The 12,071-nt window shown below is 38.8% G+C and overlaps 1 protein-coding gene across 1 annotated transcript in view; it reads right to left on the reverse strand.

The window, feature by feature from the left end:
• The window catches only part of FRAS1 (Fraser extracellular matrix complex subunit 1), a 400,353-nt gene that overhangs the window by 118,210 nt on the left and 270,072 nt on the right, over positions 1 to 12,071 (reverse strand). Inside the window, exons 30-31 of the mRNA XM_028100674.2 lie at positions 7,605 to 7,758; positions 1,631 to 1,809 (exon numbers count right to left, since the gene is read on the reverse strand). Coding sequence (XP_027956475.2) covers positions 1,631 to 1,809; positions 7,605 to 7,758 — 333 coding nt within the window. The remainder of the gene's footprint in view (positions 1 to 1,630; positions 1,810 to 7,604; positions 7,759 to 12,071) is intronic.

The raw sequence follows: 12,071 nt of genomic DNA on the forward strand, positions 1-12,071 counted from the left end.
ATCACTGGATTCCTGGACAAAGGAAAAGCCTCAGACTCAGTGGCTCTGTGACCCTGCTTTGGCTGATCACTCACCACGAGAGCTTCTTTATATTTTCTCTTACATTTTCCCAAATTCTTTTCTGTATCTGTTTCAATGCTGTTTCTCACTCAAAGTTCCTCATTCCTTTGTACTTCCATTCAATTCTTTATTTCCAAATTGCCTTTGACATAAGTTTGTCTAATTTTATTGATCTTTCCCAAGATTTGGGTTTTGTACTCATTATCAATTCTCTCATTTTATACCGAATCAATTCCTCTGCTTATCTCTATGAATTCCTTCCTTTTGCTTTCCTCAGGTTTCCCTTGTGGTTCTGTAGCTTCACTTAGTCCATTTATTTTCATGTTTTTCTGCTCAATAATAAGAGCTTAAGGCCATCAATTTTCTTCTGAGTATAATTTTGTCCACATCATTTAAGTTTTGAGAAGTTATTTCCTCCTCATCAACATTTCTTAATAGTTTGCTGTTTTGATTTCCTTTTAGAACGAGTAATTATTTAGGAGACTATCTAAAACTTTCTCAACGGTTTGCATTTTTTGTCTAGCCTTTTATAATTAATTTCTAATTATATTTGATAAGTGCCAGAGAATGCACTCAGTATAATTTCTTGTTCTTTAATTTATTGACAGCCTCCGTATGGTCTGTTTGTCTTAGTTTTCTCAGGCTACTATAACAAAAATACATAAACTGAGTGGCTCATAAACAAAAGAAACTTATTTCTTGCAGTTCTGGAGACTGGAAGTCTGGAGCAGGATGCCAGCATGGTTCGGCTTTGGTGAGGGCTCTTTTCTGGGTTGCAGACCACTGAATTCTCAGTGCATCTCCACGGCAGGGAGCAGGGAAGCGGGGCGAGCTCTCTTGTGACTCCTGTAAGTGTACTAATCCCATTCATGAGGGCACAGCCTTCATGACCTCATCTAATCCTAATCACCTACCAAGGGTCTCACATCCATATACCATTGCACAGGGAGGGGGTAGGATTTCAACATATGCATCTCTGGGGGACACAGACATTCGGTCTTTAGCACTGGTATTTGATCAATCTTTATAAATGGTAGTAACAAACCCATACATAGTGACAGGAGTAACCTACATGCTCATTAAATCCTCACAGTAGCTCTATTTTACAGATGAGAAAAATGAAGCACAAGGATTTCGCCAAAATAATTTTCCCAAAGCTGTATAGCTAGTACATGGCAAAACTGAAATATGAACCCACTGGGTTTGGGTATGATAAGCCTCTGATCTTATCATAAGATGGCAAATGTTCCAAAAACATTTGAAAAAAGAAATATTTTTTTTTTCCTCCATAGGGCACTTTAATATTTTGAAAACATTTTTTCCCCCCAAAACACTTTGGCCATTATCTATTATAAACTCCCTGCCATGGGATGACTCTGCTTGTAGAGATATTGTAGGACTGAATCGGGAGATTAAAAAACCTCTCAATGCTATTAATTACATTTGTTCTTCCACCAAATGTGATTTCCAGGTGACACAGAAAATGACCCAAATTGTTTAAAATAATGGCGATGGTTTTCGTCAGACCATCCAGACATCAGAAAAGATGTCAGTCAGCAGCGGAGGGTACCTGAAAGAGGAAGGAATCGCTCTGGGCCGGGACTCCTGAGTGCCTGTACCACACGATGCCTTCGTTGATGTCTTGCTGGGTAAAGGTGCTGGTGGGAGTTGCTGTCCTCCCATCAGGCAGGTGCTGCCCTTCCTCTGCGGGACTGTCTGCAGGCATATCAACCAGCAGGACCACCTCTCCTAAGAAAGCCACACAGTTAGTGAGGATCTCTGGGAAACGTAAGAGTAAATCAGAGCCCTCATCTCCTTGTCTACTACCTTTTTTCAACAGAAATTAGGTACGTCTTTATTTTTAATCTGAGGCGAAGGAAAGTATATTAACACAGAATTCAAGCATCATCAAATTCACCTACAGACACAGAATTCCCAGTCTCTCAGCTAAAAAACACTAAAAGTAATTCAAGGGCAATTCATGTATGAGGTTACTAACTATATCAATTAAGTCACATAAAATTGTGAATATAGCAAATATTCAAATACGGGCGCTGGATGGATTCATTTCTACATATAACTTGCTGTGTAGCAGGAAATGCTTTCTAACCTGGACATTTTTGGTGTAAACACAATGGGAAATTTGAAAAAATTCAGAAAGAGTTATTCTTGGGAGAATTCTGTACCATGAGAATAATGTTAGCTGGCCCTGGGATGCCTATGGAGGGGACTGCACGAAGCACGTCATATGATGGTTCAAACCCAGCTCCATGTCAAGATGCGTGAGCTTTATGTAGGCTTTATAAGCCTCTGTTCCTATTGGTAAAATAAGAATAGTTCACGGGTACTTAAAAAGGATGTTGGCTATCCTTCTGAAGATGCTATTGTTATCTACATTTAAAGAAAGTTCTTAAGGCTCAGAGAAGTTCAGTAACTTCTTCAAGTTCACAGATGATATATGAAGGAGTTGAGATTTCAGTCATGGTTGTTTTGTGTTCACAGTCTCGTATCTACCCTCCTGAATAACTGATCTTGTTTGCTCCTCCATCATTCTTTAGAATTCATTAGAATTGAAGCAAGGAAACCTAAATCTAAACGACAACACTACCAATCTGTTTCTATCGCTTGTTCCTCACCTGAAGCTACTATCTCCTTAAAGTGAGATTGCAAATACAAAGGTGTTATGGAAACAATTAAAATTTCACCAGGATAAAATGCCCTCAAGTGTAGACCAAACAGGAGAAGGGATGAACTGCTGAAAACAAAAGCCATGTTCTCATGAAAATGCATCTAATACTAAATCTGAGAGAAGCCTCCTCACCACTCAGATGGTAAGAGGAATAGAAAGGGGGGAGGGTAGGGAGAGGGAGAGGTTCTCTAGCAGGATACCCAGATCTTAGTACACTAAGTATACTAGACACATTGGACAACTGAAAACACATTTTGATTACACTAGAGCAATTTTCTTACTTGAAGGAAATATTCCTTCTAATATTTACATGCACTAAATTCAAATTCAAAATGAGCATGATCTCACTAGAGCAATTTTCTTACTTGAAGGAAATATTCCTTCTAATATTTATATGCACTAAATTCAAATTCAAAATGAGCATCAGGATGGTGATGAAACACTGAAGTATGAAAAAAAAACATCAATAGTCTCTTTATAAAGTCATGTATAGAATCAACTTGCTCTAGTTTCTTTTTAGTATTGTTTCTCATTTATACCTAAGTCACAAATTCCATTAGCCGTCTCTCCCTGGTTCAACCTCTGTTCATAATAAACATGCTTTTCTAGGATGTAGACTGTTTAGGAATGTGAGTACAGCTGTAAAATATTCTGAAAGTAGACTTCTACAATGAAAATGTGGAAAGTAGAAAAATAGAAAATATTCAAATGCTAATTTCCTAGCTGTTCTTCTTTATAATAGAAAAACTAAGCAGAATTTTTCTAACCAGGCCTAATGAAATAAACCTGTTTTTCAGATCTTAAAAAATTGCCATGTTATGCAGATTAACAGGAACCATAGGATATTGACGAATTTCGTGAATTTCAACTCAGATAAGAATGACTGGGTACCTGTTAGGTGCTAGCTATCATGCTAGACGCTTCAGGGATGGGGATTCAAAGATAAGCAAGATGCAGTTCCTACCCCTGAGATTAGTCCTCCATAAGCAACCAGGAGCCACTGTGAGATTTCAGTAGGTGAATGGCATGAACTGACTTAGAACACAAAGCATATATGATCAGAATACAGGGAGCCTATGAAAGAACTGTTAAAGAGGCTGAATTTTATTTTATAAAAATGGGAATAATAGTAATTAACATTTATGTAGACAGTTTGATCAATTGTGAGACCACTGCAAAATCCAGATGACCAATGGGATCCTGAACTAAAGCAATGGAGGTAAGATTGGAAAGAAATAAACAGACATGACAGTCACTAAGTAAGTGGAAGCAACAGAACTAGACACCTGTGGTTGTGAAGGGTGAGAGTTGGGGAGGGATCATCCATTGACAGGAAGGGCAGCAATGACGCTGATGGATGAGCAGGAGGGAGGGAAGTTCAGCACTGGGTCTGTTGAATACCAGGTGCCTCTGTGATAAGCCCATGAGGAGACAGGGAGAAGTATCAGTATTTTGTGGGGTTCACCCCAGCAAGGTGACAGCTTTTGTGTAGTACCTCACCTCTGATTTTATTATGACAAATACAAGGAGCTGACCCTTTAGATACACGGAAAACCAGGCTTACAAAACAGTCTGGGTTTAAAAAAACAAAATAATCTCTACTTGGGATTTCCTTAATACTGAACTCTATAGTTTAAGCAAGAACTCTGAAGGGAAAATTTGATAGGTATTAAGAATTAGAATCTCAGTGGAATCTCCATGAATTATTTTGGGATTGAGAAAATCTGTATTAAAGCTTTCTTACCCGATGCTAAATAATTTAGAGTTGGCAATGTGTTGGATTAAATCAGATTTTCCCTCAAATGATACTTAAGTTACCTCATTAAAACCACCTTATTAAATTTACTTTCAAACTTGTGAAGTAGCTAAAGGTGCAAGTATTAATCAACTTGTCTACGCTTAAATTTGAGAGCAGTGATGAGTCTGTCAGTGGTGGAACTTGGGTCCATTATGCGTTTACTACACAAGAAATTTACATTTGGTTCAGTTCCATGGTCAAGTCTTCACAAAAAGTCTAAAGCCCAACTGAAACGTTCTAAAGTGATGAGGGAGTCCAGTAGCTGGGGTAGCAAGGGGGTAGGGGCTCCAAAAATTCACACCACTGCGACAGATGGATGTAAGCAGATTGGTGTTAAGTGGGTTTCCAGTTCCCACCATCTTTTGCACTCTTGAGTGCTTCTTAAGGGTAATGTGATTTGATTTTTACTAATGGGGGCTCTGGACACACAGAAAGAGGATTATGTTCATAGGAAGAAGTTAATTAGAAGAGTTATAGTAGGAAAGGGTCACAGGCAAGCCTACATGGCGTTTATCAAGCTGAAATGGCTTAAAAAATGATTTAATTCAGCATTGTTCTGTTTAAGAGTTAAACAGAATATTGGAATATTGGGCTGTCTCTAGGAAATTAAATTTTTCTGGCTTTTAATGATCAAGATAAAGGAGAGAATTTAATACATCAAATGAGTCAAAGATTTTTAGAGCTGAAAAGGACTTAAACATTATCAAGCTTAAAATCAGCGGATAGAAGAATGCAAAGTTGAATAAGGTCTGTAGATTAATTTTTATAGCATTGTGTCCAGGTTAGCTTCCTGGTTTTGATAATTGTTCTATTGTTCTGTAAGATGCTACCATTGAGGGAAGCTAGATTAAGGGTATTCAAGGGCTCTTTGTACTCTTTTTGCAACTTTTCAGTAAGTCTAAAATTATTTTAAAATAAACAGTTAAAAAAATTATCTAGCCTAACCTTTCAAAGAACCTAAGGCTCAAAGGGGTCCACTTGCCTTCCTCAAAGTTACACAACTATAATAAAAGACACTCCAGCTAGACCAACTATTTTATAATTATATTCTTTATTTTTTAATTTCAATTCAATTAGCCAAGGTGTAGTACATCATTAGTTTTTGATATAATGTTCAATGATTCATTAGTTGAGACTATCACCCAGTGCTCATCATATTATGTGCCCTCTATAATTCCCATCACCCAGTTACCCCACCTCCCCCCACCTCCCTTTCTGCAACCCTTAGTTTGTTTCCCGGAATCCAGAGTCTCATATGGTTTGTCTCCCTCTCTGACTTCCTCCCATTCAGGTTATAGTAATTCTTGATTAGATTATGCTTTTCAATGTCTTTGTTGACATTGGAATTACTTTTATTTTTTTTAAGTCTTTTTTTTTTTGAGAGAGAGAGCGTGTGAGCGGGGGGTGAACGGGGGTGATGGGAGGGACAGGGGAGAGGAAGGGAGAATCTTAAGCAGGCTCCACACTCTTGGTGCAGAGCCCGATGTGGGGCTCTATCTCTGGACCCTGAGAACACAACCTGAGCTGAAATTAAGAGTCGGATGCTTAACCGGCTGAGCCACCCAGGCACCCCATCGAAATTACTTTTAAATTGCACAAAAGTTAACTTTTTTCCCTCACTACAGAAAATACATAATTTTTAAAATCCAGTAACCCAGAGGAAAAACGGATTATTATTCCTCTGCTATTTAACATGCCAAGAAAGTTTTTACTTATAATGAATATAATTTTCTTTTTCAGGTGATCTATTTAGTTCTTTAAAAAAAAATCTACCTGCCTATTCTTTTATTTTTATGACACTTGGTTATTGCCTTACAGTTTCAATTCCTTCTTTTGTGTCTTTAAATCATTTTAATATGCTTGTTTCATAGTTGTTATGATTACTCCTTTGTTTGAAATTAAAATTCCATTTTAATCATTTTGTTCATTTTTCTTATCATACTACGGATTGTTTCCTTATCTGTAATTTTGAATTCTGAGCTAATCTTCAGTGGTTTAGGCTGTGAGAATCCTGTGATCCAGAGTTGAGGGTGGATATTCCACAACAGTTTCTACCAGTTTCTGCAAGGGACCCAAGAAGTATCATCAACCTGAGATTAATATTCATATGAATGTCTCAGCTGTGGCTTTCTCAGACAATGTGCACAGTATAACTTAACCCTGGATCTACAGGAGAAACAGGCCTGAAGTTCTGCTTTCTCGGCAGACTTTCTGGCTTCAGTCTGAGCCCTGGGAAACACAGGTAGATTTCTTTGCCATCTCTCTGGGCTGGTGCCCTTCTTGTTTTCTATTCTGTCGCTCTAACTGAAAGTCTTTCCAGAGTCCCAGTTTTATATAGGATCGTAACTTTCTATCTCTGCATGAGCATTACATCTCAAGCCCCTGGGTTACTGGGACACATACAAGCCCTCTCAGGGAAGCTGTTCCATTAGCTCATGCCCAGACTGGCTTTAAGCTCCTTCTCTATTTGCTACCTGGAGATTTCTCTCTATTCTTGGAAGGTCAGCCATGAGTGCCCTATAATTCTTATCTTTTACCCGGCACTTCTAGATGATGATGACGAGGGAAAATTTTCAAGTTATCATACTCTACTATCTTGCTGGGAGTGGAAGTTAACAATGGAGATCTTTAAAAATGTTTTTATGTAAAACTTTTTTTTTTAAAGTCTCAACAAGAAGTCTGGTGATGTTCTGGAGGGGGCATAAGGTGGAGTTTGAGAGCCTGAGCTTCAGAATTAAATTGAAATTATTAGCTATATATGCTAAAATGAACCATATCTCAGCAAGTTACTTTCTCTGTAAAATGAGCTTATTTTAAAACTTAAATTTTGATTTTCATATATACTAACAGGTCTGTATTACTTAGCACACCACCTGGTACGTAATATGGGTACAGTATAACAGTTATTTTGACTATTCTGTGTTTAAATGAGATGTGTGAGGTATTAGAAAGTCAGTTTCATTGGAATCACAACCTTGCTGCATGGCATCATAGCAAAGCAAGTCCAAGACTGCTGGATACAATCACGAGGTCATAACAAAGGAAAAAAAAAGTTACCAAATTGTGGGTGGTCCTGGGTAATTTTGTAGATGATTTCTGAGGCACGGGCACCTGGAGCTTCAGCCTGTAAGATTCTGTTGGTAATTTGCAGCATCCCGCCTTCTGGAACCCACACCATTGAATTAGCCACAAGCCGAAGACCTGCATCATTCTAGAATAAGGAAAGAGTACACTATTAAGTCCAAGCCAAAAAAAAAAATATATATATATATATATATATAAATAAATACATATATATTATGATTACTCCTTTGAAATCCTTGGAATTTTAATCATTTTGTTCATTTTTCTTATCATACTATGGACTGTTCCCTCATCTGTTCTGTAATTTTGAATTCTGAGCTAATCTTCAGTGGTTTAGGCTGTGAAAATCCTGTGATTAGGAGTTGAGGGTGGACATACATATATGGATTATGTTCTGTTTAAGACTTAAACAGAATATATATCAGCCCTTAAAAACATAAGCTATCAGGTACTACTGCTGCCAGCCATCATCTAATAAGAGATGCCCATAGCGCTGGAGTCTATGAACTATGTATGTCTATTGTGTGTAGATATATGCATGTGTATGTATGTCCGTACATGTCCTACTTTTCCCTCTACTTTATCCTAAGCAAATAAGTTATTTCGTTCAGGAAGACAAGTCTCTCCATTTCTTTCTTTCATTTGTCCATCTCACTGTCCTTCCATCCTCCCCATCCACCCACACTCAAGCACTATCCATTAAGCACCTATTATAGGCCAGCTCTTTTGCCGGAGGCCTGAGCTATATAAGAATGCCTAAACAAGATGTCAGTTTCAGAACTTACAGTCTAGTGGTCCCCCCACAGACAAATAATCAGGATGCATCACAAATGATGCTCTGTAAGAAGCTTGAGCAGGGTGCTGTGGGAGAATAAAGGAAAAAGGAGGTTTCCTCTTTGAGGGAGGGATGCTCAGGAAGGCTTTCCCATGGAAATATCATTTAACTCTTGAATGACCAAAACATGGCCCTTCTAAGAGACAAGTGGTGAAACAGATTCTGTGCAGAGGGCCCAACTGAGGCAAAGACATGAGGCAATGCACTGTGTGCTTCATAAAATACCCAGGTGTCTGGGCAAGAAGAGTTTATGGAGCCGGGGGGGGGGGTGAATAAAAAGGGACCCTCTCTTAAGGTTGGCTGGTAGAAGGTAAATGCTGTACTAAAAGTCTCCATTTATCTTATAGGCCCAGTAAACTCAACATGCGTCTTCATGGAAGGAAAGGGGATGAGCAGGTCTGGGGTTTATAAAGCCTCCATCAGCAAGAGATGGAAGGGGCTAGAACCGACATGTGTCTGGGGCTGTAGAAACCATTTGACAAATTCTTGTAATGGCTCAGCTGAGAGAAGATGAAAAAGTCATCACAGCAGGAATGGAGAGTTAAAAACAGTTTCCAAAAACACCAGAGGCCGAACTGACAGGCCTTGATGACTGATTGAAAGTGAAGCCTTAGAAACAACCGTTGGGAATAGCCGACTGGAAGAAATCACCTCTTTAGCACTCCTGAGAAGGCACCCATTTTAATTGCTAAAGCTAATGTCATTAAAAAAGTGTTGCCATTCCTGATTTGCAAGGTGTGCACCTCTTCCAAAGCCTCATAACTGACATTTTCCACGGAAGGAGATTAGTGAGCCTGCCTGTCTTCAGCTTTCAGTTTGTTTTCATACTTTAAAAATGAGTCAATCTGGTATCCTAAAATGGGGCATTTCAAAGGGGACGTTTTTATAAATTACTGTTATTACTTTCAAATATGCCAATAAACAGAACAGAGCAAACACCACTCCCAGGAGGGGCATATTCAGAGCAGAAGACAACAAATGTGCCTTCGCAGCCACTTGACACGAGAGCATTTGCCCCTGACAAGAGGTCGTCATAGCTATTCTCACCACAATTACCAGGGAACCGAGTCAAAGAGTCCCCAGGTGAATGGCAGCAAAGGCACCTTCTATTGTGATCAGTGTTCAGGGGCAAACTCCCAAGAATTTTCTCCTTTCACAACTGATACAGCATATTAGTTACAAAAACATCCAAATGTACCAAGAATTTTCCTCCCTTCCCCTCTCCCCCAGACTTCTGGGGGAAAAATCCCTATTAACTTCAGCAAGAGTTTCATAAAACATAGTACACTTAGACCCAGTGTCTTAATTGCTAGAAATCTCTCTAATAGAAGCAGTCTCTTCAAGTTTGATTATAGTTACAGAAATCCGTCATACACCAACAACCACATTCTGGGACTGATGAAGCAATGTGTTTTCTCATATTCCAAGCAAGTAAGTACTGGGACCTGAATGCATGTCCCCAGATGTCTCTCTCACTACACTTCTATCTTGGCTACACTTTACCAATACAATTCTCTAATTCCTGTGTGAGTGTAAATCTTTAGGAGACAAAACCCCTTATATGTCAGTGTTAGGACAAAGGCAACATCTGGAAGCTTATTACAAGTTCAGAACCAGGCCCCACCCTGGATTCTGATTTAGAATCTGCATTTTTTTCACCAGCTTTACTGAAGTATATTTGACAAATAAAAGTTGTACATAGTTAAGGTGCACAACGTGATGTTTTGATATACGTATATGTTGTGAAATTCAAGCTAATTAAGAAATCTATCACCTCACACAACTACACTTTTGTGTGTGCATGTGGTAAAAACACTTAAGGTCAAACCACTCAGCAAATTTCAGGTATACGATACAGTATTAAGTATAGCCACCATGCTATATGTTGTATCTCCAGAACTTATTCATCCCTGGTAACTGAACCACTGTACCCTTTGGCTACCTTTGACTAACATCTCCCCATTTCTCCTATCTCAGCCCCTGGCAACCACCATCCTGTTCTGCTTTTACGAGCTGGACTGGTTTAGATTCCAAATATAAATGAGATCATGCAGAATGTGTCTTTTTGTGTCTGGCTTATTTTACTTAGCATAATGTTCTTCAAGCTCACCCATGCTGTCACAAATGGCAGGATTTCCTTTTTTAAGGCTGAATAATATTCCGTTATATATGTAGAACAGATTTTCTTTATCCATTTTTTTAAAATTTGAGAGAGAGAGAGCAAGCGAGTGGGGAGGGGGCAGAAGGAGAGGGAAAGAGAGAATCCTGGAGCAGACTCCCCGCTGAGCGTGGAGCCCGATGTGGGTCTTGATCCCAGGACTCAGAGATTATGACCCGAGCTGAAATCAAGAGTTGGCCACTCAACCGACTGAGCCACCCAGGTGCCCCTTTCTTTATCCATTTATCCATCAAGAGACAGCTAGGATGTTTCCATACCTTGGCTATTGTGAATAACACTGCAATACACATGTGAGTACATATATCTCTTTGAGACACAGATTTCATTTCCTTTAGGTATCTACCCAGAAGTGAGATTGCTGGATCATAGGATAGTTCTGTTTTTAATCTTCTGAGGAACCTCCATACTGTTTTCCATAATGGCTGCACCAATGCACATTCCCACCAAGAGTGTATACAGGTTCCCTTTTCCTAGTACCCTCACCAACACTTGTTATCCTTTGTCTTTTTGATAATAGCCATTCTAACAGGTATGAGGTAATATCTCATTGTCATTCTGATTTGCATTTCCCTGATGATGAATGATGTTGAGCACCTTTTCATGTACCTATTGGCCATTGTATGTCTTCTTCTGACAAAGGTCTGTGTCGATCCTTAGGCCAAGTCTTAACTAGATGATGATGATGATGATGATGATGACTTTGCTACTGAGTTGTTTGAGTTCCTTATATATTTTAGATATTAATCCTTTATCAGATATATGATTTCAAACATTTTCTCCCATTCAATAGGCTGCCTTTTCATTTTGTTGACTGTTTACTTTGCTGTGCAGCTTTGTAGTTTGATGCATTTCCTCTTGTATTTAAACAGGATCCCCAGGGGATGCGGAGGCATGCTGAAGTAGGAGAAGCACGGCTCAGGACAGAAATAGTGTTGGGTCTAGAGTGGTCCTCCTGAAATCCCACAGACAGGTCTTTTAGAATACTTATATTTATAAACAGATACTATACATGCCTCTGTTTCTGAATTATTTGTTTATAATACTTAAGAAGAAACAGACAACAGTCTAAGGGAAAGAAGTATAATTCTTCCCACTCATTATGATGAAGATGGTTGTATCAGTTGCTTTCTTCTGGGAGAGAGTCCAGGGAAGGTTCAAGAAGAGATGAATAGAAGGCTATATATACACCATCTTTTCTATAGTTAAAGTGTCCAGAAAAGCCAAACAAATTTTAACCTCATTTCCCCAATGATTCTGACATTTTGCAATTTCTTTATCTCCTTGTAGTTTTTTTTCTTCTGCACAATGGTGCATATATCCCTGTAAGCTCAAGAAATTAGCCATAACATGAGTTGAATAATCTCCTACCTAGTAATGTTTTATATATCCTTCAGGATACCACATTAGAAAGCAATGAAATCCCAAA

Source organism: Eumetopias jubatus, unplaced genomic scaffold, assembly GCF_037043125.1.
Source record: "Eumetopias jubatus isolate StellerSeaLion01/CBP00866 unplaced genomic scaffold, mEumJub1_p1.0 scaffold_2, whole genome shotgun sequence".
Classification (NCBI taxonomy): Eukaryota; Metazoa; Chordata; class Mammalia; order Carnivora; family Otariidae; genus Eumetopias; species Eumetopias jubatus.